Below are 27501 nucleotides of genomic sequence, written 5' to 3' on the forward strand. Positions count from 1 at the left end.
GGAAGGTACAAGAGAACAGCGTCACAGAAATGTTAGTTATAATGAAATGGGAGAGAATGAAAAATAGAAGAAAAAGGAGTAGGTTAGGCGCGATGTATAGAATTGTTAAAAAGGACGAAGCGTGGGAAGATTTATGGCAAGGGATAGAAAAGCCTAACTTTAAGGGAAAAAACGACCATAGTTTCATATAAGGACGCAAAAAACAAATAAAAAAAATACTCATTTTTAAATAGAACTATTATTGATTGGAACCAGCTGCCTGGAGGTTTGTTTGAGCCCTTTCCATCCAATTTTAGAAGTTTTAAGTATAAATGTAAAGCAGCTACTGTGTGATAAACTTCATTGTAGCTATTAAAATATTGTTTGTAAGTGATGTGGAAGTGTCCTTGTGTGTAAAAATAGTTTGTCTCCTATCTGTTTTTATAGTGCGTGTATGGATGTATTTGTCGTTGTAAGAGTGAGAAATGACCAAACTTGACCGTTGCCACCAGGAAAATCGCCTAATTGCAACGTAATTCTCAAATAAATAATAAATAAATAAAGTAATTATCACCGACGCAGAGTTTTTGCGTCCAATTTAAAGTACGAATTGGACTTGGAAGAAGATCACAACTTATGTTTTCAATCCAACTAAAAAAAGAAATCTTCGACTCAATGTTGATGCATGAAAGTCAACCTTAAATTTTCAAGCTTTTAAGAACGGCTTTAGCAACAATCAAGGTAATTTTTGAATCAGCGGGGGAAGTGCATTTTGCCTGGCGCAAATCCAACAAAGCCACGAACCTGATGCGTCAACCAGTCGCGCATAAATTTTAAACCGCGCCGTTACCTAATCCCGATCGAGTCTTCACCCACTGTAACGACATTAAAACACGAATCACGCGGGCTAAATCGACGAAAACGACCTTGCAGTGCTAGGACTTCGGAATGGACGTCAACTCAATGAGCTTTATACATTGATCTTCCACAATGAGACGCAACTCGGGCGAAAATAACTTTTAAAAATGATTGTAGAGTTCTCTTAATCGTAGAATTCATTATAACCGCCCGATTTCCGCACCATTACACATATCAACAATTAAATGTACATTTTAAATAAAATATACTCATAAACAATGATTATAGAAACAACTTTGAAAAGCCAATGTTCCCAAGATATCGCCATTGTGATGTTACCAATGAAACCGTTCTTCTGGATTTGAGAGAGAGGCAGAAGAAACCGCGGAAACTTCAACATTCAATATTTTCGACGGCGAAGCATCAACTTCAGCACGGAGGATCAACGAAGCGGGACTCGCACTTTCATCGGAGGCTTTCACAGGGGACGTGACTAGGACAAGGTCTCCTTCCAAGATGGTAAGGTGGTAAAGCATAGAATCCGTCTCGCACGCAGCTCTTGAGTTCGAGGAACAGTTCGACTTCGCTTTTGAGAGAGAGAGACTTCCGGAAAGCTTTCTGACCCTAACTTTCTCCCTCTCATTCACACGGTGGGTCCTCCCCAAGATACGTGGTCCGGATAAGTGCCTGATTAGATCATTGGAGAACTATTTCAAGCGAAAATTCTCCATTTATGATGCCCCCTCATCACTATTCTAGGTCAAACCACCGCATATATTCGAGCGCGTCATCTCGAGCGAGAGTATTGTTTCCATGGGTAATTGCGGCTGGCAGCGGTCGCAGAAATGTCGGCCGTCCAAAATCCATTAAGGAACCAAAAATCGCCGAGAAACTTCTGGGCTCATAATAATTGCATGGAAGAAGAAGAGGTTTGTTTAGCAGTTTTCGCCTGGACCACAGAGGCATCTCAAGAATGGAATTACTAACATTCTGTATTCACTGAGATTCTTCAGCGAAGGCCAACAATTATCGTGATATTATTTTACGATAGACAAGACAAATATTTTTTTAGGTAATCTACCGGTAGGTATTTGGATGGATACAACTATCAAATAAATATTTTATTACCTCTAAAAAACACAAAATCCAGCAGCGTACTCTACATCAGGTCCCTCCTCATCTCTGAGTACTTCCTTCCTCCCTTCATCCCGTCCAACTTCCCTATCCTGCTCCTTCCTTTTCCTCGTTTGCCTAACATTCTCCCCTATATTACAGTCTTCAACATCCCACTGCCGGTCAATACGCCCCTCATCCATTTTTCCTGCCTCCATAGGATTTCACCCAACAAACCCCTCTCCTCGCCCACCATAGCTAGCACTGCCTCATTTGTTTTCTTCTCTGTCCATTTCACCTTCTCCATTCTTCCCCACACCCACATTTCAAAAGCCTCCAGTCTACGTCTATCCTCCGACTTCACTGATCACGTTACCGCGCCGTACATAGCTACGCTCCATATCAAAGTTTTTACGAGTCCTTTCTTAATATCCTTACTCAACGTCCCTGTCATCCTGCTCCCTCCTCCTTGTGAAAGCCTCTTTGCCTAATGCAATTCTTCTCCTTACGCCCCTACTACGTTGACCGTGTTGATCCAAAACACTTCCGAGATTCGTAAACTGATTTACCTCTTCTAGTTAAATGTTTAGCTTGGCATCTCTCTTTCTGGAAAATTGCATTACCTCTGTTTTATTAACATTGATTCTCATCAAACGCACTGAATTTCCAATTCCCTCACCGATATTTGCAACCCCTTGGCTGAATGACAAACTAAAGCTTGGTCATTAGCAAACCAAACTGATTTTACGAATTCCCCTCCGACTTTCATTCCTATCTCCAGTTCTGCCCATGCCTCTTTAACTATTTCCTCCACATATACATTGAACAGCACCGGTGATAATGGACAACCAACAATTAATGTTGGATAAGTGTAAGGCGGACATTCAAAATACTTAATACATTTTTTACAACTTGCCATTCGTCAAGTTTCGCATGGTGCAAGAATGAAGTAGGTTCCCTTCCAATTTTCTCAACACCAGAGACATTGGAGCGTTGTCAACCGCCACCAAATAATGCTGAAAATAGTGCGATTGGACCACGAATCTTTTTGGCCCTGGACAAAAGCGAATGTTCCTTTTGACGGCATGAAGTAACAGGTCAAGTAACATATTCACTCGTGGTCGACAGAAGCGCGAAGACACCTTCATTATTGTAATAATTAACCAATAGGAACGGGTGAAAGTTTTCAATTAGACAGTTATGTCTCGGGGAAGGTCATTCCTTCTGAAATAGCACGCTATAGTTGGGACATGAGCCAATGTTAGTTTACCTATTCATCAGAGATATTTGCATAAAGACTTAAATTGTGCAATGGAGCGCATTATGTATTGTGAAACTCTCCCGAGATGCTGAGGAAGCAGCTATTGATATTTCGAGGAGGCCAATTCCAATGGAGGGGTGGAAAAAAAAGAAGCTCGAGTTCGCCTTTCTTAAGTCAACAAAAACATATTCATCACGCGGTGTGCGTCGGCCAGGATTCGTAGTTTTTTGTTTCAAAGAAAATTAACGACAGATTCTGATTTCAAAAAGGAATTCCGTTTAAGCCTCGTAGAAAGATGTTCTTCACCGTACAAAGATGTTCTTCACTTCACAAAGATGTTCTTCACAGGTATTTAAAAGAAATAAAATAACCGAACGAAGTCAAAGGATAAAAGAAATGAACGAAGGAAATCTAAGGAAGGGTTTTGACTGACATAGTTCAATTTAGAAAATTTGGTAACCGCTAGGATACCAAATTAAGGTTAGGCCTCATTTAGAATACTACCTTGATCAAACAGTTCCCGGAATAACCACCGTGTGGCGCTCCCATCGTTCCGATTTGAGTTCTGTTTTTTTTGTTAAATTGGTACATCTGTTGTTGATATTCCCTTTAAATCTTAGTGTCATAACTTGACATTTGCAAAAGTTACGTAGCCAAGAGTACATCTATCTCTGTGTGTGTTGGCGATTTTTTACAATTGCAGAAATGGATTTAAATTTGCAACAACGAACTTGTATTAAATTTTGCGTAAAAAACGGATTTAGTGGCGCACGGACGTTGGAAATGTTGGAAAAGTGTTTCGGCAACGATTCTCTAAAAAAAACGGTCGTTTACCAGTGGCACGAGCGGTTCAGAAGTGGTCGTGAGTCAATCGAAGATGATGAACGCAGTGGCAGACCATCGACATCGAAAGTCGGTGAAAAAATTGATAAAGTAAAAGAAATGTTGGTCAATAACCGCAAATTAACCATCAGAGAAATAGCGGAGGACTTGAACATTGCCTATGGATCCGCCCAAGACATTGTGGTTAATGATTTGGGTTTCCGTCGTGTAGCAGCAAAGTTGGTGCCAAAAGACCTCAATTTCATGCAAAAAAGAGACCGTGTTGACGTCGCAAAAGACATGATTTGCGAGGCTGAATCCGATCCCACATTCATCAAAAGGATCATTACTGGAGACGAGACGTGGGTTTATGAGTACGACACGCAATCCAGACATCAGGCAAGTGAATGGCGTTCACCAAATGAGCCGAGACCAAAAAAACCACGTCGTTTTCAGTCAAAAAAGAAGGCAATGCTGACGGTTTTCATGGATTACAACGGTGTAGTGCATCATGAATTTTTGCCAGAAGGCCAGACAGTAAACAAAGAGTATTATTTGGGCGTTATGAGACGTTTGCGTGAAGCAATTCGCCGAAAGAGACCAGAAATGTGGGCAGAAAACTCGTGGATTTTGCACCATGATAACGCACCGTCGCACAGTGCTATCATTATTCGTAATTTTTTGACGAAAAATGCAACAAATACCATCCAACAGCCACCGAATTCACCTGATTTGGCTCCCTGTGACTTCTTTCTGTTCAATCGAGTTAAAAAACCATTACGGGGAACGCGTTTTAGCAGCCGAGAGGAAGTAATGGAAAAATCGCAGGAAGCACTGATGGACATACCGAAAACCGAATATAAAAAATGTTTCGAGGATTGGATCAAGCGCTGGCATAAGTGTGTTGCAGTCGATGGGGATTACTTTGAAGGGGACAATATAGATTTAGATGAATAAACTTGTATTTTTAATTTTCTGAATAAATTCCGGGAAATTTTTGATCAAGGTAGTATGCTGCTAGTATAAATGGGATCCTCATGAAGTTGGATTAATTGCCGAATTGGATTGGGTGCAGCGCAGAGGAACTGGATTTGTAAAATGTTCTTAAGATAAACTTAATAGCGTAACCAAAATATTAGAGCAGCTAGCCTGGGAATCACTCTCATGGAGAGAAGGTTAAATTACAGATTAAATTACTCTTGCATTAATTGGAAGGAGGTCTCTTAAGCAGTGATGTTGAAAATGCATTATTACCCCCATCGTTCAACGGTAGGAAAGATCATGTCAATAAAACTAAAGAGATCAAGTGTAGAACAGATACATTTAAAATATAATTTTTTTCACGAACGATAAGGGATCAGAATAACATTGCCCGACCGCGGTAGCGTTAAAAATATTCGGGTTAAAAGAAGTCTGGTGTGTATTCACCCCCTGCCATACACCCTAGCGTTGGTTTGTAGGGTACTATTATATCTATCTAAATTATCTATGAGAAATTTCAAATGGTCACATTTAATCCATAGTATAATATGTCATATCCAGATTATGATCCTAACATATTCAATTCATGATTATAAATTGAAAAGCATCATTCAATGTGAATCATTTCTATGATGTCATACTTCATTCAGCAAAATGAAAACCACAACTACACGAAAGCGCTCCCAATTGTTTTTGTTAGTGTAGCCTAAAATAGTAATTCATAAAGTTGATGTTTTAAATAAACCCCGCAAATTCATTTGTTCGCTTTATTTCACACGGCTATCATATCGTGATTTTCACGAAAACCTAGGTCATTTGGTAACTGTATATACAGGGTGATTCACGAAGATTGTGCATAACCTAAGGGTGTGGTAGGACATGTGATTTTAAGGGTAAGTGAAACTTACAATTAGTGTTGAGTGGCGAATTTCGACAGTCTCATCGTTACACTTGCCCGCTCTATTTCCGGGTTATGAAAACAAATTGTCGCTACCTACGTAAATTTCTCATTCGTAAATCAACAGGAGCTGTTTCGAAACTTATCCAACACCTACACAAGTCGGAGTAATTAAACTTTGCCCAAACGGTTGTCATAAATATATCCGACTGTGTACCGACACCGAAAGAAACAACGCCGATGACAACCACTTATCGCTTGGCAAGAACCAGCGGTGGAACAGAACTCAAAACAATTAAAACAATCACACATTCACCCAAATAACATTTTTCCGGGAATACGGTCCATGTATTGCAATGTTATCGAGCAACTATGATTTATTTAAATTATGCACGGCATTTCGAAAACTTATAGATTGAAGAACTGCAGTCTTGTTCCTTTAAATTAAGGAGTTTCGGGCCTCGGTCCAAGGGGAATAGAGCTGCCATGATTTCGGATCGGCATACGTACACTCTACACGCGGTTAATATCTTGAATCCACGCCTCGTAGCCCGCAAGTCGTAAGTTAAACACATGTTCCCGTGTTCCGGGCGGGAGTCGGGATTGGAAGAGGGAAAACATGTCTATAATCAAGCATTCTAATCACGCTCGCCTTCGCATTGAATAGATTCATCTGAGCTAAGGAGGCGGAAGTAAGTATCTGACGTCTCCTCGAGCCAAGGAAGCACACGCGACCCCAAGCGAAACGACGGCGAATGCGAGTCTTGGCTAGACTTCCTCAGACCGCGAAATTGTTCCGTAACAATGCGGCACACGCGAATGAAAGCGCGCAAGGAATGCCAAAGTAAAAAAAAAACAAGAGAGAACTTGTTCAACAGTCGTAGAGGTTGATCATCCTATGCCTGACCCACATAACTTGCCCTTCCGCGGGTAAACATGTGTACTCGCGGACGGCCCTGAAATTGGCTCCAAATTCCTTTGAGAGGGATAAGGGTGAGTTAACGTGAAAAGTTAACGGGCACATCGAAGGGCGCTGTCGCCAATTCCATGCAGATATTTCCGTGATGGCTACACGTATGAAATGTGAATGAGAAAAGAGTGACTCAAAGTTTATGTAAGGACCAGACGTGAGTAATACACCTCAACAGAGGGGCGAATAGGCGAAATAGGTGCATAGTGAACGATTTGGACTTACAACACTATCTTCATGTTAACGTCGAGAAGGCAACGAATAAAATTCGGATTTTCCTCGTCATGCGTGGTTACACAATTCTAGGAATTATCCAGGCTGATTACAGAATTTCCCTGATCAGATCGTTACGTAATCTAAGACCAAAAGCTTTAAAATAAGTATATTCTTGGTGGAAGGTTAAGATATAACCATTAATTCATTCAATAAACGGTGAATCATGAAAATAAAACCAACATTTTACCCGAATATTGTAATCTTGATTAGAGTACGGTTACTGACTTCAAAATATGTTTTCCGAAAGATATAAATAACGATTTCGGCACTCCAAAAATGAAGCATTTCTGGATCAAATAAAGAAGCAGGCGATGATCCAGGAAGTTAACACTTTTTTCTCAATTTTCAAGACACTAAGTTGAATGAAATCGATGAAACAAATATGAAATTATTTAGAGGAGCATTATGTTAACTGGGTGACAAAAGGGGAACGGGATTAGAAGGGAATTCTTGTCCACTTGAAAGAGGAAATGACAGTATACAACTTGCAATGAATAAAAGCATATAGGTACAAAAGGATCTGAAGCAGAGAACAGTTCACAGCACAAATACAAAACTGGATATTAAAAAAAAACAAGAAATGCAAGTTTTGTTAAAATTCTTTTTGAGAATCAGGGCCACTAAAATTAGGATTGGTGAAGACATACAATGATGGTTGGATTATGACCTACATTATGCAAAATAATAGACTAAATGAGAGTGACTTTCACTCATTAATACTTCAATCTGGAAGCATTACGAATGAGGTGTGAACAAAAAAGCAACGATGTGCCGGCCGGCCGGTTTGGTAGCTGATGGTAGAGTTCACTCATCACTAAGCCCAACGGCATGTGAAATTCACTAAACATCAAGGTAGGGGGGCCAGTGCCTTTCCTTGTGCTGTTGAGGTTTCCCTGAATGTTCTGGCCCCTGAATAATCACACAGCTTGGGTGGAGCTGAGGGCATTGGTGCTGAGAGGAGGGGGAAATAGAGGTGTGCCAGGGAATTGAACCCAGGCCCTCCAATTAGTAGTTCAACACCCTACCACTGGATTACCGCAACCCCCCTGATAATATACCAATCTGGAAATTAATTTGCTCATTTGTTTGAGGACCAAAATGGTACAGAGCAAGGGCTTCTAATTTTTTTAGCATAAATAGGGAAAATATTGCGAAGTAACTTTGAATAGGTCTGAATTAGAGATACATACTTTTCTGGACATTTTTGAGATTGAAAATAACAAAATTTTTTTGACACACAGATAGCAGTGCATGTCATATTACCTGTAGCAGTGCATATTAACTGTGCATTAAGATTTCAGTGTATTCACTTCAATGGGGAGAGACAATTAAACTGTCACATTCTTTCTCTAACTAATATATAATTTACAAACATATATATATTATGAGTTATACTGAGAGCTAGAAATTTACATTGAAAACAGCTGCCGCAAAATTCAATAGTCTCTCATTATTTCCGTAAAAGTTAATTTTAAAAATGTATAATTTTTTGGTAAACTGCTACTGTGAAATTTGAAGGTTTCGAATTATTTCTTAAATAGATATCTTTTCAAGTCCACTAGCTCGTTTTTTTCGTATTCAGAATTCATTATCCCTGTATAAATCTATCCACAAATATGGTATCCACACGCCATTGCAATGGTGTGCGGCAGGAGATAATTGCACAACAGGCAAGCAACAAAAAAAGTTAAGCTTTTCTTAACTTTTGGTTACAATATAGTTTTGTAAATTAATTTAATTAATGTAGATCATGTTATCTACAGGTACATGCACTACGGTACATACATTACCGTGTAGATGTCATGGGAATGCACCAGTCCTTCCACCACTTCAAGTTTGTAGTCAATTCTAAGCGGTGTGCCACTTCATTTGGTAATTTATACTTCTGTCACCCTATAAATATTCTTCAAAACACATTTGTTTAATTATCAAAGACCTCAAGATATCTTCAAATGACGAGGAACCTTTTAAGTTTAATTTTATACCAGATTAATGCAAATTAAAAAGAGATAAAAAAAGGTTAAAGATAGGATTGCCTGAATGGCTCCAATCATTTCCAAAGCTTTAATATACAAGCATATCTTTGGTCTTGAATGCTTCTTGTACAAAGTTTATTTTCTATTTTGTGAGGTCTGAAGACTATTGAGATTCTGCCTACTGTTCGTGTTTATTCTTAATTTCTAATAATTTATTTTCATCACCAAACCATCGAGTTCAAATTTTTCATGTTGGTGGCTACGATTCCTAGTCCTGGAGAGAAATTTGCAGAGTTAAATTTTCAGTGTTTTTAGGACTCATGTACAGTGATTATTTCTGAAATAATTTCTAAACTTCAGGGTGCAGTATTCCTGTCGATAGACCACTGGGCTACCCACCAGAAGGCCTGGGTTGCGGGTGGCATTGCTCGGCACCCTAAGCTTCTATCTATCTATCTACACGGTAACTTGCCCACCTCATGGTAACTAAGGAGTGCGGCAGAGGCGATTACACGCTGAGCATGTGACATTAAAAATTAGGTCATAAAGGGATCCACACACACAAACTGCCCCTATGCCCATTCATAGGGAACTACCTTCGAATATGGGGCAATTGCACTGGTACCGTGGCCTTAGGTTTCATCTTTTGCCAACACTGTACTTTTAGCATTTAACTTAACAACTTAGTATTCGATGCATGCCCTTTCCATCGCAGAGAATAACTAACTTAAAAACTCTGCAGCTGGGGTCTTCTTCAATGAACATTTGAATGTCATCATCTTTTTCTAAAAAGAAGTGATGACATATGATGTTAACTCATCAGAATAAACTAACGACCAAAGAATTCACTAGTGGTCACCCCTCTAACCTCCTCTCCAAACATCTCCTTATCTACTAATGACTCTTGAAATGATGAGTCCAAAAGCTGCTCCTGGCAATGCATCCTTGATTTAGTGTTATTTACGAAGCTTCTTTTTATCTGAGTTCTGAAACTGAATCTGAAACACCATGTGGTGGTCTTGTCTCGAAAATATTTCAAATTCATATAAGCTGCATTACAGTATTTTTTTAAAGAAAGACATATAAATTATTGAATCTCCAAAAAATTTTATTGGAAGAAGTAAATTTTTAGTATAGGGGTAAAACTTGATGGCTCAACACAAGGCAATGGCAATTACTCAAGGCCTTTTTTGAACAAACTTAACAATGCAAACAAATGCAATACTTATGTTTCTCCATGAAAGGATGAGTGATATGGGAAAGGGGACCTTGAAACTATAAAAGCATATTACAATATAAAAACAGTGATCCAGTCTGAAAACAGAGGCAACCCAACAGACCACATGAAACAGAACATAGAAATTTTCCACAGGGGTCAAGTAAGCTTAATTTTGATTAAATATTAATCTCAGAAATATTAACCCTCAGAAAAAAACATTCATAACACTAGCAGCAGCAGTAGTTTTTAGACGGAGGTGACCGACAGAGCTAAGGTCATTTGAACCATTAGAGATAGATGTTCAGGGAAATGAGGAAGGGTGGAGAGAAACCCCACGTTGCCATTAGCCTACTCTTAACGAAAGGCAGCAGGGGATCTGCAGTTTAACGTCCCATCTGATGTATGGTGTGCTCACTCAAAGTGCTCTCCACAAAGCACCATAAGTTCCGACTGGGATACCACTGAAAAACATCTACCGTCACCAGGATTCGAACCCTGGCCCTCTTGATGGGAAGTTAGTATGTTAGCCACTGTACCATTCCAATCCTCTTCCATAACACTAAAAACTGCTTTATCCTCAAAAAGCTTGTGAATTGAAGTCGTTTTAATTAAGTGATATACTTTCATTTAAAATCATAATTATCAACCTGGAGGTTGGTTTGGTGGACGAGGCTCACCCAATACTAAGCCATGGCACGTGGAATGTGCAAATTAGAATGAGGCCACTTCCTCAACTGCCAGCGATTTCCAGGAAGATATAATGTTTACATACCATACTCTTTATGCCCCAAGACACAGTTTCGGCAAACATTTTTAGTTATTTATTTATAAAATTGATAAACTTTGTACACAGGTAATGAGCTGATCTGCAGCATTTACACTTGCTCATGTAAGGATTAACAGAAAGATGCATTGCAAAACACATTCTCACATGCATTTCAGGCAAATATTAAAAACAAGGGATATTACACATGCATACAAATCTATCCGAATAAAAAAATATGTACATATTAACTTTTACATTAGAGTTTGAAGCAGTAGATCTTTTTCGTTTGTCAAGAAATGAATCATTAATGCATCAAGGGGTTCATTGCTTCTAGCCACTTGTCGACGCATTGCCATTTTGAAGTCCTCTTTTGCACCTTTATCGACACCTCTCGTTGACATTCTTCTTTGCCTACCAATACAAAATTAATTAGCATTGATAATGTGAAATTGATCCATCATGGAAAGGAACAAACTATGCAAAATTTCACTATTTAAAAAAAAAAATTATTTATGACCCGGGTTTCAACAGTTTATGTCATCTTCAGGTGACTCTACAAAGTTGCTCTTCAATATAAACCAAAGTAAAGGTGGGGAAGGGAGTAAGGGCGACAGGGGGGTGGAAAGTGGGGGGGGGAGGTGGGTATAAGAAGGTAAGCAAAAGAAAGGAGGGGTGTTTGGAGGAGGGAGGGAGGGGGTTGGGATCAGGGGGTTGAACGTGAGGAGGGGGGGGGAAAGAAGCTATGTGTCCCCTGGAAAGGGACGCAACGGACCCTGAAACCGTTCGGTTTGTCAAAAGTGCCAGCATTGATAATGTTCATATATTTACATATATAGTATATAATTTTATACATTCCAGACTTTTCCAGCTGCATTGAATAACTCACTGGAGTGGAAAATTGGCACTACAATGGTGAGCATGCGTGTAATCACCAGCAATAATAATGCTAATTATGTCCAGTCGCATAATATTATGTATAATAGAAGTTATGAGATCTGTTCAAAAACTTCCTGACATTTTTTGTGACAAAAAAAATACTTCACTAACAAATAATTGGACATGGTCCCCTTCAAGGCGGTCTCCTTCCAAATGCATATGCAAACTCATCCCAAACAGTGTTTCCACTTTTTGAAACAGCCCTGGAATACTTCTTCTGAAATGTTCATATGTTCCTCTGTCAAAATTTTCTCTATCTCTGGAATGGTGGCAAATATTTTTCTTTCAGTGGGAGCTTTAGTTTGGGGAAAGTGACATGGGGCCAGGTCTGGTGAGTAGGGTGGGTGGGGAAGCACAGCAGTCTTGTTCTCGGGTAAAATCCCACGAGTTCTGAGAGATGATTGAGTCAGTGAATTGCCGCGGTGAAAAAAACCACTCACTGCTCCTCCAAAGTTCGGGCCATTTTTACCTGATTCTCTCTCTCGGGCATTTCATAACCCCAAAGTAGTACTCAATGTTGACTTTCTACCCTTAAGTTAGGCATTTGTGATGCATAGAAAAAAACAGCCAAAATCACCTAGACATTCGAGGGAACTTGCCGAGCTTATTGGAGACAGGGGGATGTTTTGCCAATCCATTGTGAAGATTGCACTTTTGTTTCGCTGTCATATATCCATAAAGCCATGACTCATTGCCTGTTATGATCCTAGACATGAAGGTTTCATCCTCTTCAGCTCCATCAAATAGTTCCTGACAGACTTGAACTGGATGCTGTTTCTAGTCGGTTACGATCAGGTGAGGTACGAATTTGGCGGCAAATCAATCTTGAATTTTTCAGTAAGGATTTCGTAGCATGAACTAATCGAGATGCCACACTCTTCTGCCAGTTCCCTGGCAGTCAAATGTCCATTTTCACAAATGACGAGCTCGTTCACTTTCTCCACGTGGGGGTCATCAGTCGACGTTGATGGTCTTCCAAAACGCTCGTCATCTTACACTAATTGCCGCCCCTTTTTGAACCGGGTAAACCACTCATAATACGTGCTACCTGTCATTGCATTCTCACCATAAGCCTTGGTGATTAACTCAAAAGTGTCTGTAAAGGATTTGCTGAGTTTCACACGGAATTCCCCAGAACAGCGTTGCTCCTTCAAAGATCTCATTTCCACGGATCTGATTTTTCGCCACACTTCACGAACCCCCCTTTTACATAAACGGCCGTAACTAATCAACAATACAAGATATCAACCAAGTGGTTGAAGGCAGTTATTTGGGAAGTTTCCATGAATGCGATGCCTCCAAGCGGATTAAAAAATAACCAACTGGAGGCGCACTATTCAAAACGTCTGGGAACCTTTTGAACAGACCCGGTATAGTTTCCAGTATTCTTAAGCTAAACAATGGTGGGATAAAATGTACAGTAGAAATTGATAACACAATTTTTAGGAGATTAACTCAAATGTTTTGCATTCCTGAAAATCTCTATGAATGAATTTCATGTCAAAATTTTCCAGCCACTTTTGTTAAATGTAGGACAAAATGTACACCATTTTTCACCCACACAAGCATGTAATTGCAAAAAATACACCCATTCATTAATCAAAACAGCGAATTCATTCAATTCACTACGTGAGATCAACAATTTAAAAATGATAATAAAATCTTGTTAGGCACACATATGTATACACGATTGACATTAAGCCTACTTGAAGCATTTGCAATAACTAATTGCAAATAAAAAAGTCATTTTTTTATGAGTGGCACTGATAATTATTTTATGATCCATGAATTTTTCCAATTGATCAAAAATCTCATTAACATTGTCTCCATTTGCCTTCGTTTCTAAATAGTTGTCCACACTTTTAAGAAAACTTTCTAAATCTGTGGAACTAAAAAAAGGACAAAATTATGGCATCACAATTTTTTCATTTAAAAAAATAGAAATCTGATATTTATTTTTTGGTGAGGGAAAAATTGTTTCCTTGATAACCACTGCTTTACGTAAAAGTGAACATCATGAGTCATGACAAATGACTCAAAAATAGATATATCCAAATCAATACTGAAAGACTTTTACCAAATGTATTATTTACTTACGTAGAGGGTGGTGTGGTAGTTGAGGGTTGTAATATGTCCAGGTGAATGGAGCCTCCGTGCTCGGTTGATAGGTAAACCATTTCCTCCAAGATGTCCACGTTTATAATGTACTGGGTGAAGAGTGGATAGGAGAGACTCCCTCGGAGTCGAACTCTCTCCAGCGCCCACACCAGGGCATCCTCCTCCCCATCCTGAGGCCAACCAAGCTGAGACAACACCAGCATGTGCCCCAACACCATGTCAGTCTCACCCCCTGGTGACTTGCACTGCTTCTGAAATCGAACAGTAACCACATCCAACCAACTTGCGATTGATCATCCCAGTACTCTTGTTCCCACACCACTACAACTTGCTCCTGAGCTGAAGGCATACCAGGTGCACAAGTACGAAACGCGGATTTCAGACCCCAGATGGTGCACCAATGCGGTTTGTATTACAAAGATTTGACACTAATGCCATTTTGTTGTGCCATCAAGAAGTGTCGGACGAACACGAGTGATAAATTGTAAAAGTGTTTGCACATAGTGTTTGTTGTGTGTTGCTGTGTTTAATGTGTTGAAATTTATACCAAACAAAGAGCATTCATAGAGAGCATTTAAATTTTGTTTTCACTGGAAGAAAATGCTGCTGAACCTTAGCGATTACTTTGAGAAGCTTATGGTGAACATACTCCATTGCAAAATATGTGTGAACGATGGTTTCAGTTTTCAAAATTGATGACTTTGATGTTGCTGACAAGGAACACGGAAAATCGCCAAAAAGGTATAGAGATAATTTGCAAACACAAAAAAACAACTCGCAGAGCAATTGAGCATCAGTAAAGAAGCTGTTTCAATCGCCAACGAGAAATGGAAAAGATTCAGAAGATTGGCAGATAGGTACCACATGAGTTGAACGACAGGCAGATGGAGAGGTACAAAAATACATGCAAAATTTTGCTCTCACTATACAAAAAGAAGCCGTTTTTGCATTGTATCATTACTGGGGATCAAAAGTGGATTTATTTTGAGAATCCCAATGGCAAAAAATCATGGGTAGATCCAGGTGCACCATTCATATCGACCACAAGACCGATGGCTGGAAGACAATGCTCTGTGTTTGGTGTGACCGGAAGGGTGTAGTCTATTATGAATTGTTAAAACCTGGTGAAATGGTTAATACTGAACTTTACCAACAAAAATTGTTTGATTTGAACCATTTGCTACTTGAAAAAAGATCAGAATACCAAAAGAGGCGACACAAGGTGATTGCTCTTAATGGCAATGCTCCATCACATACGGTTAAACCAGTTCGTGGCATGTTGGAAGCACTTGGAAGGGCAGTTCTACCCCATGCGGCTTACTCACTTGGACTTGGCTACTTCTGATTACCACTTGTCTGGATCGTGGGTGACGCACTTTGGTTTATACAAAGATGCGAAAAAATGGTTATGGTTGATGAATGGTGAGCGATAAAGGGAAAGATTTTTACTGGCGTGGTATTTGCAATGTGCATACTTTCAATAAAGCTCTTATATCATTCTTTCGATAAAAAAAAATCTGCATTTTGCACTTATAAACCTGGTAAGCCTGGTGCAGTATCATAATCTATATTACGGAATTCATCTGCTTAATAATTGCCTAGTACGAAAATTGCCTGGTACTATTTATCATTCTCAATGATCTACTAGACTGGACCTTCATGTATGCTTGGAACTGATTAGGCAGCTCCACTGCTGGGAAGCTGGGACCTATTTCCAAGAGAAACAGCTCAAACTGGACGTTGCAACATGCACTATATTTCAGAGGCATGCAAAGGCAGAGACTACCTCTAAGCTACATTCTTTGCAAAATTCATTGGAATTCTCACAAGAAAGTGACCTCATAGTTAACCAGCAGAGTTGACTACAATCGCTAACTCTAGTGCAATGCTCATTTAACAACAGGGATGGCTAATACTTCGTTACCATTTTCTTCATGGTGGGAGCTTCACTTAGTAGTTAACATAGTTCTTCATAGGCACAGGGAATGCTAGACGTTGCCTTGACGATTCTCATGGGCACATTTAAAAGCTAAGTTATATAACTTTCCTGTGTAGAAAAGTGACTACAAACAAATACAGTAATCATATTGCTTATGATTATGCAGTTGATTAAACATGAAATGGGGCACAAATCTGCTGATTTTTGCCTACAACGTGTGGTAATTACCTGGGGTAATTCTTCATGAGGTGGATAATTCTGATGAGTTCCATTCTCCCTTCAGGGTCAAAATCAAATAAAGAGACGTCCCTTAAAGAGATGTCCCCATGGAGTGAGGAGAGAGTGGGAGATAAGGGAGAGAGAAGGAATGGAGAGAAAAGAGAGAGAAGGAAATGTAGAGTTATGAAGTGTGGGAAGTATGCCGAATAGGAGAAAGGGTGCAAGGGTGCAACGCTTGGGTAATCTTGGGTTTGGATGACAATTCCAATTCATGCCCTATCCGAATGCTCTTGTGGGATGGGGCTCTGTGAGAAACAGAGGGAGGCTGAGGAAGGGAAAAAGGCCCCTTCCCCGAGTGACCCCTTGATGTGCAAGATTCACATGACGTAGGGCTTCAAGTTTAAGGTGAGACCCACCCACACCTTTTCTGTTTCTCTGGGCATCTCTTGTGGCAAATATGTCCCCAGCTATTTTCCCCACTTTCTACGCTTGGCTATTTTGAAGTTTTCACAAGGCCTGAGACTTGGGCATACCCTAACTAGCCCAGCCAAGCTACTGCATACTAAATAGAAGCCAACTCCCCACATATCACCAGCAATTGTTCGGAAAATGAAATATTTGTAGCTTTTAGGCTGAAACATTTCAGACATGCATTCCTGGCCGAGCATAAACTTTAAATGAACTTGTGGTAGGTTTAAGTAAAAATTAATGGCACCCCATGCTAAGAATGGGTTCTCTCAAAGGGAGTTTTGCAGCTACTTTTCAATCAATTTTCATCTAATTAGTCATAAGTGTTTTCCAATACCTCAGATTAGTTGCAGTTCACACCATTACAGGTGTCTTCATATTTATTTAACAGGCAATATCAAAATACAAACAATTGAACATCAAAACATCACTGAGCTTTGGTAAAAATTAATTTAATACATGCAATTTTAACAGATCCTGTGAATTAGATTATTGAGTAGTTTAAACAAAATGACTCCATGAATAACTGATTGTAGCACTTTTCCACTTGGCAAAAGTGCTACAATCAGTTATTCATTATGTTTGACTTCCACCACATCAAGCCTGATGCTACTCAAAATGACTCCAATTAAAATTACAAGGACCTCATTTCAATGACAATGGAAAATACTATTGATTGCAATTATATATCATATACTGGACATCCCTGAGATACAAAAGATTTTTCTTCGAGATCCAAATTTAAGTCTTGCCTAAGCGAATGATTTTTGCGCTCTAAAATTCATTTGCGTCTTGAATGACAATTCAAATAAATCCACACGCACAGTTGATTGGACAAGGTAATACAAGGGTTGTCTGAAAAATTTCCAACTTCAACATGAAGATGGAAGCAATCTTCAACTAAAGTTGGCACATGACTTGAAAAGCACTCACCAAAATTTCAGCCATTTTGGACACTCAAGTTACTGCTTGACAATTATTTGAGTGAGTCATCTTGAGGGTATTTGCAAAAATGGAAAAAATTGAGTACCAATCTGTAATTAAATATTTATTTTTGAAAGGCAATACACCAACGCAAGTCAAAGATGAGTTGGGCACTCTGTATGGAGACTCTGCAGCATTATTTACCATCAGGAAATTTTGGGCAGTTGAATTTAAACATGACCATGCCAGCTTGGCAGATGATATGTGTTTGGGGCGGTCAATAACTGCCACGAAGACCGATAGCATTGAAAAAGTTCATCAAATGGTACCGGACGACCGTCGAATCAAGGTTAGAGAGATAGCAGAGGTTATGGGATTATTAAAATAATGCATTTGTATATATAGACTAAAGAATTGGACATGCTGAGCCTATCTGCTCATTAAGTGCGGCATTTGCTCACTTTGGACCAAAAACTCATTCGAATGAACATCTTCAAGACCCTGTTGGAATAGTTCAAAGGAAGTGCAGTAGATATTTTGCATTGATTCATTACAGTGGATGAAGTTATGATCCACCAATACACTCCTGAGATGAGAGAACAGTCGCAGCCGAGGACTGCAAAAGGGTGAACCTGCTCCCAAAAAGGCAGAGGTGGTTCCATCGGCTGGGAAGGTGATGATGGCGGCTGTTTTTAGGGATATTCACGGAATTGGGTTCATCAATTATCTTCAGAGAGGTGAACTTTAATGGGAGAGTATTGCCCACCATTAAATGACAAGCAGCAAGCAGAAATTGCAGGAGAGCAACCACGTTTGAAGACGAAAGAGAAAGACTTTTTCATTTGGAAAATGCACCTGCTCGCACTTAGGAGGTTGACATCACTATAATTCATAAATTGCACTTTGAATTGTTTGACCACTCACCGTATTCACCCAATCTGGCCCCCAGCAACTTTTTCCCATTTCCTAACATTAAATTTTTGCTAGGAGGACAGAGATTTTCATCAGACGAAGAGGTTATCGCATACATAAACACCTATTTTGCAGAGAAACACAACAACTACTATTTGCAAAGGTTTAAAAAAGTACAGCATCACTAGAAAAAGTATATTGACTTAAAAGGAGACTATGTTGAAAAATGAAAATAAATTCCAAGAAAAAATGCCTCATTTATGGGTCAAGTTATAAGCTTTTCAGACCATCACATAGTAGTTTATTTGTTTGGTGGGCAGAATACAAGGTTTTGGAATTCCTGATATGCGTTACTAATAATAAATAAAGTAATTTATTCTTTGAAACCCGAGTATGCCTGTATCTGTCTGAAATGTGATATGTGGGTTATTTAACGAGTCCTAAAGAAAAAATAAAAAATAATAATTTTAGGTGGATTTTCTTTTATTTTTAACATAATTCCTTTTTAGCTTATTACCCTTTTCCCAGTGTTTTGCCAATGTTTTTTAAGCCGTCCAAACAGTAGGAGTTCAGAAGGTCCTCAAAATAGGCTTCTGTGCTGGCGATCACCAGCTAATTTGATGTGAATTTATTTCTACCGCATGCATCTCAAAAAACTGTTCCCATCACCTTATTGGCCAATTTTTCCATCTTCAACTCCTTTGGAGCAGGATCACATGTGAAAAACCCGCTCTTTTCACTGTTCCTTTCTCTATAGAGTGTCGTAGTGTCCATGGTTTGACCACAGTTATGTATTGATGCAGGAACTCATCAGGATTGCGATGGAAAAGTACCAAACCAGCCTCCTAATTGACCACACGGTTGTGTTCATTCTCCACTGAAAGCAAATGTGGCTTAATCTTGCACAGATTTTTTCACAGCCAAGTTTTTGTGCAAAATCGATAAGTATTTCTTGTGATATGCATATAGTCTCAACTGTTTTGCGAACTTTGATTTGTCTATCACTCTTAAACCATTTCATGGATTTTATCAATCAATTTGGAAGAAGTCAATCCTGCTGGACATCCCAAATGATGTCAATTGTGGATGCATGGCCAAGTTTAAACTCATTTACCCATGCAGCAATTTCAAAGAGTAAAAATCATTTGCATTGACTGATATTGATCTCGGCCAAGGTGAATGATTTTTAAAATTTGAAAATGATTGAAATGCACATTAGTGGATGACTCCATTAAAACAACTGCCGCCTCATCTCCCGCAGTTTCTTTGAACTCATTCTTCCAATCAAAAACAGTCGTAAACACAGCAGCAGATGTGCCATGAACTTCATCAAACTCTTCTTAGACCTCTTTTGGTGTTAAGCATTTTAAATAGAAGTGTTTAATCACCGCCCGAGACATATTTTTCCATATTTCTAAATAAACAAAAGCTTGTTGCTTTAATTGACCATGAAAATGATCTCATGTCATGAATATAGTTGAAACTTAAACAGCAGTCCAGTGAGAGATGATGCTTACAACGTGCAAAATTTTTCTGATACTACAATGACCATTTCCTTGATTATCTAAGGAGTTACTGAACGACTCACGTTGTTCAAATTCCAGTATGTGTTAATAATTCTTTACATTTACATTACTTTCCAATATCTCTAGACAAACTGGCCAATAACTACATAACTTGGAAAGCTGCTACAAGTCAATATTTATATGATACGTATGATGACCTTTATCTATGCAATTCTATGGTATTTTCCTGGCTATCAAGACATTTGGACACATTGAGAATGTGTGAGACAATTATTACAAAGCATATCCACCAGGGCACCAAATTTAGGATAGAAGCTTACCTGGAATGAGGTCAGCAAAAGCTTGACGCAGTAATTAAGAACCTCAGGTCTACTGAGGGGCAGGAAATGTAGGTGTCGGCGACCAAGGGCCAGTGGCTGCTTGAGAAGGCTGTTGGAGGGGGGAGGACTGGTCGGCAGGCCAACTAGAGGGGAGGCCGTTGCCACAGGGAGTGATGCGACCACCTGAAGGACGTGCTCACAGGCAACCTGATCCAAAGAAGTTGAGAGATATCTATTATGAGGAAATGATTTCAAACTTAAAATAATTTCCTAGCAAGGACTATCTGATGCAGTGTACTTTCAACCCCAAAAATTAAAAGCAATCACACATACTCTCCCAAAGTCTGATTTACTTCTTCATAATACTGCACGCATGGCAATGAATCAAAACAACAGATGCCTTTAACCATTTTATGCATGACGTCAGACATAAAAGTTGAAACCTTTCCTTCACCAAATGTCGAATGACATGCATATCTGGTAGAGATTGTCTAATGCTAAGGGATGGATTCTGTTCATGAATGACAGCGTTTGAAGGATAATTAAGTGCAAAAGGGATGCTCACACATATGCCAGGATGAATGAACTCAGCAGAAGAGCAAACCCTTATCCTTGGAAACTGTGCAGAGGTAATGCCAACACTTTTTTTAAAATTGGCACTCCCTCTCTCTACGCATGAATTCACATAGTTTCAAGCATAGTATTTGTTGTATACTCAAAAAATATATGAAATCAGGACTGATTTTCATGATTTGCTTAGGGCTATTACAATTTTAAAATGAAACTCAACCATTAAAATTAACAGAGATCTTGTATGGAAGAGGTTAACTATTTTGAAAACGTTGCCTTTTGTCAAAATGTTCTATCCAATTATAGCCCATAGACATTATGCAAGCACAAGAACAAGGCAGCACAAGATGCACCAAAATGTGGGACTCTGATGGGAATGTGAGACTCAAACCAATCACATCAACCTCAAAAGCTAAAGTTTCTGTGGAAGGGGAAGTCCAATCTCATGGAGTACTGAGTGAAAGCATTGCCAAATCCCTCCCAACAAGCGCATAAATTGAACACTCTAAAGGCAGAAAACTTAAGTGATGAATTCTCACAAACTATTCACTGAACCTAGACAATTGTATAGTATCATTAGAATGTTCCCATGAGCCATTACAGCCTTTAAAACTAACATCTATGTTCGCTTGTTAATGAGAAAAAATAGTACATTATACTTAGACAATGGAATAAAAGTTAAATTTTGGCATCAGGCCAACTTACGTGGGGGCACACAAAAATAACCGAAACAGTGCAGCAGTTGGCGGAGCTTACGTAGTATGCATTTCTTCCACTAGGTGAGCATAGCGCAAATCGTTACCAGTTCTAGGAAGACACTGTTGTCGTCTGGGAATGTCCCAACGATTCGTTTTGTAAAACCAGTTTCACTTGCTCCTTGTTTCTTTGTCATGGTGGATTTAAGTGAACAGCATGCCACTGTGGAATTTTGCTTTTGCTGAAGAGTACTTTGAAGGTGACAAGGTTGTTTTGTAAAACATAAAACATGCAGCTTTAAAAAAATAATTCCGATTATTTTTGGGTACCCTCTTGCATGTACTCTTCATGAATTCATGGGCAAAGTAACTTAATGCAAGGAGAGAAGGAATTAAATTCACATTTAAAAGTAAAATGAACTCAAGATGTCAATTAGTTTTGAAATACTGATTAACTGCTCACATGGAATGACATTGACCTTCCAAAGTGTGCCAAACTGTATGTATGTGCCTTGAGGCAGCACAAAATTTTATACAGCCGAGATATCGTTGAAACTAAGAAAACAATATTCATGCAAATTATGCCAATCCTTCTACTCCCATAACCAACTTTATTATATCTCTTTGGATGAATAGTTTCGAAATAAAACTTTGTCAATCCACTTGAAAATATAAAATTTAATGCGACCCAGGTTTCAATGCGTTGAAGCATCATCAGGCTTGATCGTGCTGCACCACAGGTAAACCCAGGTCGCATTTAAGTTTATCTTTCACTTGGATTCGCAAAGTTTTGTTTTGATAGCATTCATCATAGGACAATTCCACAAAGCTGCACCTGGGATGATCAACTACCTCTTTTGATGGCAAGGTCATTCTCACTGGTGTCAAATTATGTCAATTAAGACATATTTACAAGCCATTCAATAAATTAGTTCAGCCATTACAATAATTTACATTGGATTGTGTTACGAAAATCTGTTTTTCATCAATATCATCATATTATTGATCAATCATGAGAGCACTGAAGGTATTTCTCAGTTGCTTGCAACACAGCCAAACGGTTGGGATGCCCTCAGAAATTCACGGCATGGGAGGATTCCTCACTAGCTCGGCTGGTTAAAGCATACACTCAACAAATTGAGAAATCGGAGTTCAAGTGAACGATTGTCATGCTGTGAAATTCTCTCATTTGTGTGCACGAGCAGGTGACTGCTAAACTACTGCTGCAACACTCCCTTTATTTCCTTTAAACATTTTTGTCTAAATCAATTAACCATTGGCTAATTCTCTTCCCCAATCCAATGCACCTGATCCATCTCCACTCTTCCTCCAACCGACGAGCAGCAATGGATATAAAAAATATTGAACACTAATGGCAACTCTTCTCGCAACTCCCTTATACTCATCAAACTCAATAAGAGCGCAGTCATAAAAAACTCTCCCTCCATAAAGTTATGCCAGAAAGAAACTTATACCAGAAAAACACTCTCCATAAACTTACAAAAGAAATCCTCTGATATATAGCAATTTCAGGAATGAACAACTGTGGATTTCCATGGCGTGGATGAGGAAAGAGGTAAATGAAAGGTGGAGGCATATGATAATTTTCCAACAAAAGGTGCATAGGGATTTTCATAGATCATAGAATGTAACTTTACATTTTATTTTTGTAAAACCATAAATAAACACAAAAAAGAATAAAAATATTTTGAAATGCATAGAGCCTTCTTTCTTATTTTAACACTTCATCATTGAAATGTGACAATTTTCATTTATACGGTGGTTATCAGAATTGTGACACAGCTATTATTGACCGTTTTATAACTATTGTAATAATGTGAATTGGTATTATTATTGTTTTCACAGTAAAATTGTTTCGAGACTATGCCATCACTGACAACCCACGCCCTATATAGAGAGCAGGTCATGCATAACATAAAAAATTTCTATCATATGAGTATTATTTACCTCAGCTATATAATGGAAGGAAATGGAAGTATACAAGGTAAGTGTAAAATGTAATGGTCACAATTTTTTCCTGCTATGTGAATGGTGTGCTGCATTCAGATAATCGGTTAAGTGTGCCCAGGATCGCAGATTGTATTAGCATACATGACAGTGCACACCACTATGACTGAAAATTTGGCAATGCAAAAGATCTGCGACAAATTCGTCCCAAAGGTCTTGAGTGACGACCAAGGCTAGAGTCGAAAGGGTCCGCTAGCGAATACGTTCTGCAACAGCATAGCAATGATTCCCCAACCCCATTACAGTCCCGAATTGGCACCAGCACACTACTATTTCCTATTCCCAAAAGTGAAATCCTCCCTCCATTAAAGGACACTATCGTGGGACCGTAAGTGCTGTCAAAGAAGCTTGTAAAAGTACTCTTAAGGGCGTTCTGGAATCCCCCGACCAGGGAGCCTAGGTGTCATGGAAAAGTTGCCGGAAAAAGTATGTTGATGTTCAAGGGATGTCCCTTGAAGAATTCTGAGGCAATGTAACAATATCTGAAGTAAATCTATTTTTTCATTAACTTTTCCCGATACTTTTTATACAAATCATGTCTAACACAAAATTAGGCAAACGGAAGTACAAGGAGGTAAATAATAAACTGAGGAACCTAATGGAGTGAAAGAAGTGTGGTGAGGAATGAGTGTGAGGATATGGAGATTTAAAAGAGAACAGTTGATATTGGTGCAATGTATATGAAGGTGAAATGCCTTTTAGGAAGTAAGAGGGGAAAATCCATGCACAATACTAGAGATACTCAGTCAGTGCAGTCAAAAATAAGTCAGAATGGAGTGTCCGAAAAGTATCCGACCTGCGTTCATGTCTCCAAATTGGTGCTATTCTTTGTTATCCGGGCTGCGGCATCCTTCCAAGTAGTCCCCGTTGGATTGAACCACGCGCTCCCAGTGGTGCTTCCACATCTTAAAGCAGTCCTCAAACGTAGATTTTGGAATAGCCTTCAGCTCGCATGTTTCATTACTCTATGTTGTGGAACCACTTTCCTTTGAGAGCCATTTACGATTTTGGGAACTTGACCAGAGATGTGGTCATTTACTTCCTCATGACATCACGCAATCTTTTCAGAACTTCAACGTAATATTCTTTGTTGATCTTCTAACCTCTTGGAGCAAATTTGTAGTGCACAACACCCTCACAATAAAAGAAATAATAATAAAAAAACGCAGGTAGGATACTTTTCGGACACATCTCATATGTGACCGATGAACAGCCTAACAGGTTTGGGGCATCAAGTTTTGTCATGCTATGCTTGGCTAAGAAATGTATGAATACAGTCTTTGTCCATCAAAAACCTACCTTAAACTGTAAATCACTGAATGATAATAATCACATGCTAATAATTAAACCAGACCTCAGGAAATGTTGAGGTTAACTAAATTCAGCCAAAATATACTCACATTAAACTTATCCAAGCAGAAGTAAGTGCTTGCTAGACGAAGATTTTTACGAAAAGATCCATCCTGGCTTTGATGAATCTTTGCCAATGCTTCCTCAAACTGTCCTTTGTACAGCATCATGTCAACGAGAAATCCTTGGAACCATGGCCAACTGTCCACTTTCAAATGCTGACTCAGCTTGACAAACTCTGAGAACATGAAAGATAAGATTAAGAGATGGCCACAGGAGAACTTCACCAACATCTGACACTAAAACTTAAGTGCTTACAACTCAGAGAGGAGACATGTCAGTTTGTAATAAAATTAATTATGCAAGATGAGAATTTATTTATTCTGATGCTTTTATTTTGTTCAACAGACAAATAGTCCCTGAATTTTGATGACAAAATGTACCTTGACAACCTAAGTAAGCAATATGAGCACATTTTTTCCTCAAATAATTATTGAAGAATGGGGGGGTAAGGGGGAGGGGGGGGTTGCAATAAATGTCCTTCATGCTGGAGCAAACCCATTTCTCAGCATTTCATCATGCTACACGCAGTTTAGTTTGGACTGGATCTTTTAAGATAAAATAGTTTCTTCATTGATTGTGATCAGAATCCCTAAAGTTCTGAGATTTCAATGCTTTCACAATTATTTTCATGGATAACTCACGCAAACATGCCCACCAATCGAACCATTCAAAAATAGCCTGAGTGAATGAGTAAATATGTAAGAGTCAATTGTTTTATTAACATATGCATTAAATGAAACCGTCGAATGCCTTGGACATATCTTTGACATTTTATTTGTAATTTCCCAACTAGATCTGCCATGCCATATTTTTATAGTTTCATTTTTCCCAATTTTGTAAAAATAAAACAATATGTTACTTTTCTCTTTTTAACTTTTGGCTGTTTAGTTTGAACTTGGGACAACATCTTTGCCTGGAAGTTGGTAAGAGTGGCAGTTATCACTTCGACATCATCCCAGGAAATTGTAAGAAATTATTCCATATGACCTTTTAATTGGTTTTGTTATTGCACAGCAACATACAGGAAAATACAAGGTGCAACTCATAGACATTCTCATTTTCAGTAATCTGTAAATTTGGTCACCCAGTTTTTCATGAAGTTACACTTAAGACTAAAGGTAAATTCCGAAAAGCTCCTCTTTAAAGGAACTGAAACATTATTCTATTTAAATCTCACTTTGTTTACTTTCTAGACAATTTAACAATTCTTTCATTGGAGGGCAATTTTGGAAGAAGACAAGACTCGGGCAGTGATTTTGCTATTCATAGGCCAATTTATGCCACTTCTCCATAAGTAATAAATTATAACCAAAACATTTTGTTCCCTCAATTATCTAAAACAATACATTTACTTTCAATAACACTTGTCAGTTGCCAATGCTAAGGTGTTTCAGAGTAGGGTATTTCCCGACCCACAAGACACCCTGATTTCTCAGGTTAGAATTCACAAAAAATACTAGGATCAGAAAAAAGTATGCAAATATGTTGATGTTAACACTTTTACGAAGAAAATTGAATTGTTACAAAAAAATAAGCAGCTTCACATAAGTAAACCTTCTTTCATTGTAAAATCCGAGAAATTTGATATCAGCGGACCAAAATGCCTTTAAGCTGCCTTGTTTCCATGTTCTGAGCATAATTAGCGAATTCAAGTTTAAATGTGATACTGCACGACTATCTTCTCTCTTAAGATCCCATGATGTTGTTATCATTTTAACTTTTCATGTAACACTTAGTTTCTGTAATTATTTTGATATTATTGAAATTTGTATTAAAAGCAACCATTTTCTATGCATTTACGACACCCTCATATTACTCAAGGTTGACTTTGAGTTTATCGGGAGAGACACAATGTATGGATGTTCCCTACATGTCTCAAATATGTCTTTTCAAAAAACTAATCAAGATCAATCAATGTACATTAGCATTGGGGCAACATATCCTCGTTAGCTCAATGTGAATGTAGTATCACAGCAGCAACACGCGCAAGATGAAACTAAATGCTCTACATTGCATAAATTTATGATTTGGGAAAATTTTTAGTGCATAAAAGTACTCCCAACAAAACTCTGTTGCTTAATACTGACTCAAAACAGCAACCCTTTTCTCTGACTGATGCAGGAAAAATACTTAATAGTAAGTATTTTCCTGGTTATTCGGCTTGCGCTTGTAGGTCTGAGTCGTACCCTTATTACCCCCTTAGTTCCGTAAGATGCAGGCTAATTTTAGAGCACATTTTGGAGCAAAAGAATAGTGTCTAATGGGCCAGGAAATTCAGTATAAAAAAATGCTGTTGAGAATAGGAGTACGCTCA

General features: G+C 38.7%; 1 protein-coding gene across 2 annotated transcripts in view; it reads right to left on the minus strand.

The window, feature by feature from the left end:
* The window catches only part of IntS10 (integrator complex subunit 10), a 54567-nt gene that overhangs the window by 11440 nt on the left and 15626 nt on the right, over positions 1-27501 (minus strand). The window contains exons 10-13 of one of the 2 annotated variants that reach the window (XM_071592033.1): positions 25175-25362; positions 20482-20688; positions 14153-14424; positions 11375-11530 (exon numbers count right to left, since the gene is read on the minus strand). In XM_071592033.1, coding sequence (XP_071448134.1) covers positions 11375-11530; positions 14153-14424; positions 20482-20688; positions 25175-25362 — 823 coding nt within the window. Of the gene's footprint in view, positions 1-11159; positions 11531-14152; positions 14425-20481; positions 20689-25174; positions 25363-27501 lie in introns of those variants that run through there. The other variant, XM_071592034.1, reaches the window with a different exon arrangement.

Source organism: Hetaerina americana, unplaced genomic scaffold (genome assembly GCF_022747635.1).
Source record: "Hetaerina americana unplaced genomic scaffold, ioHetAmer1.1.p SCAF_5, whole genome shotgun sequence".
NCBI lineage: Eukaryota > Metazoa > Arthropoda > Insecta > Odonata > Calopterygidae > Hetaerina > Hetaerina americana.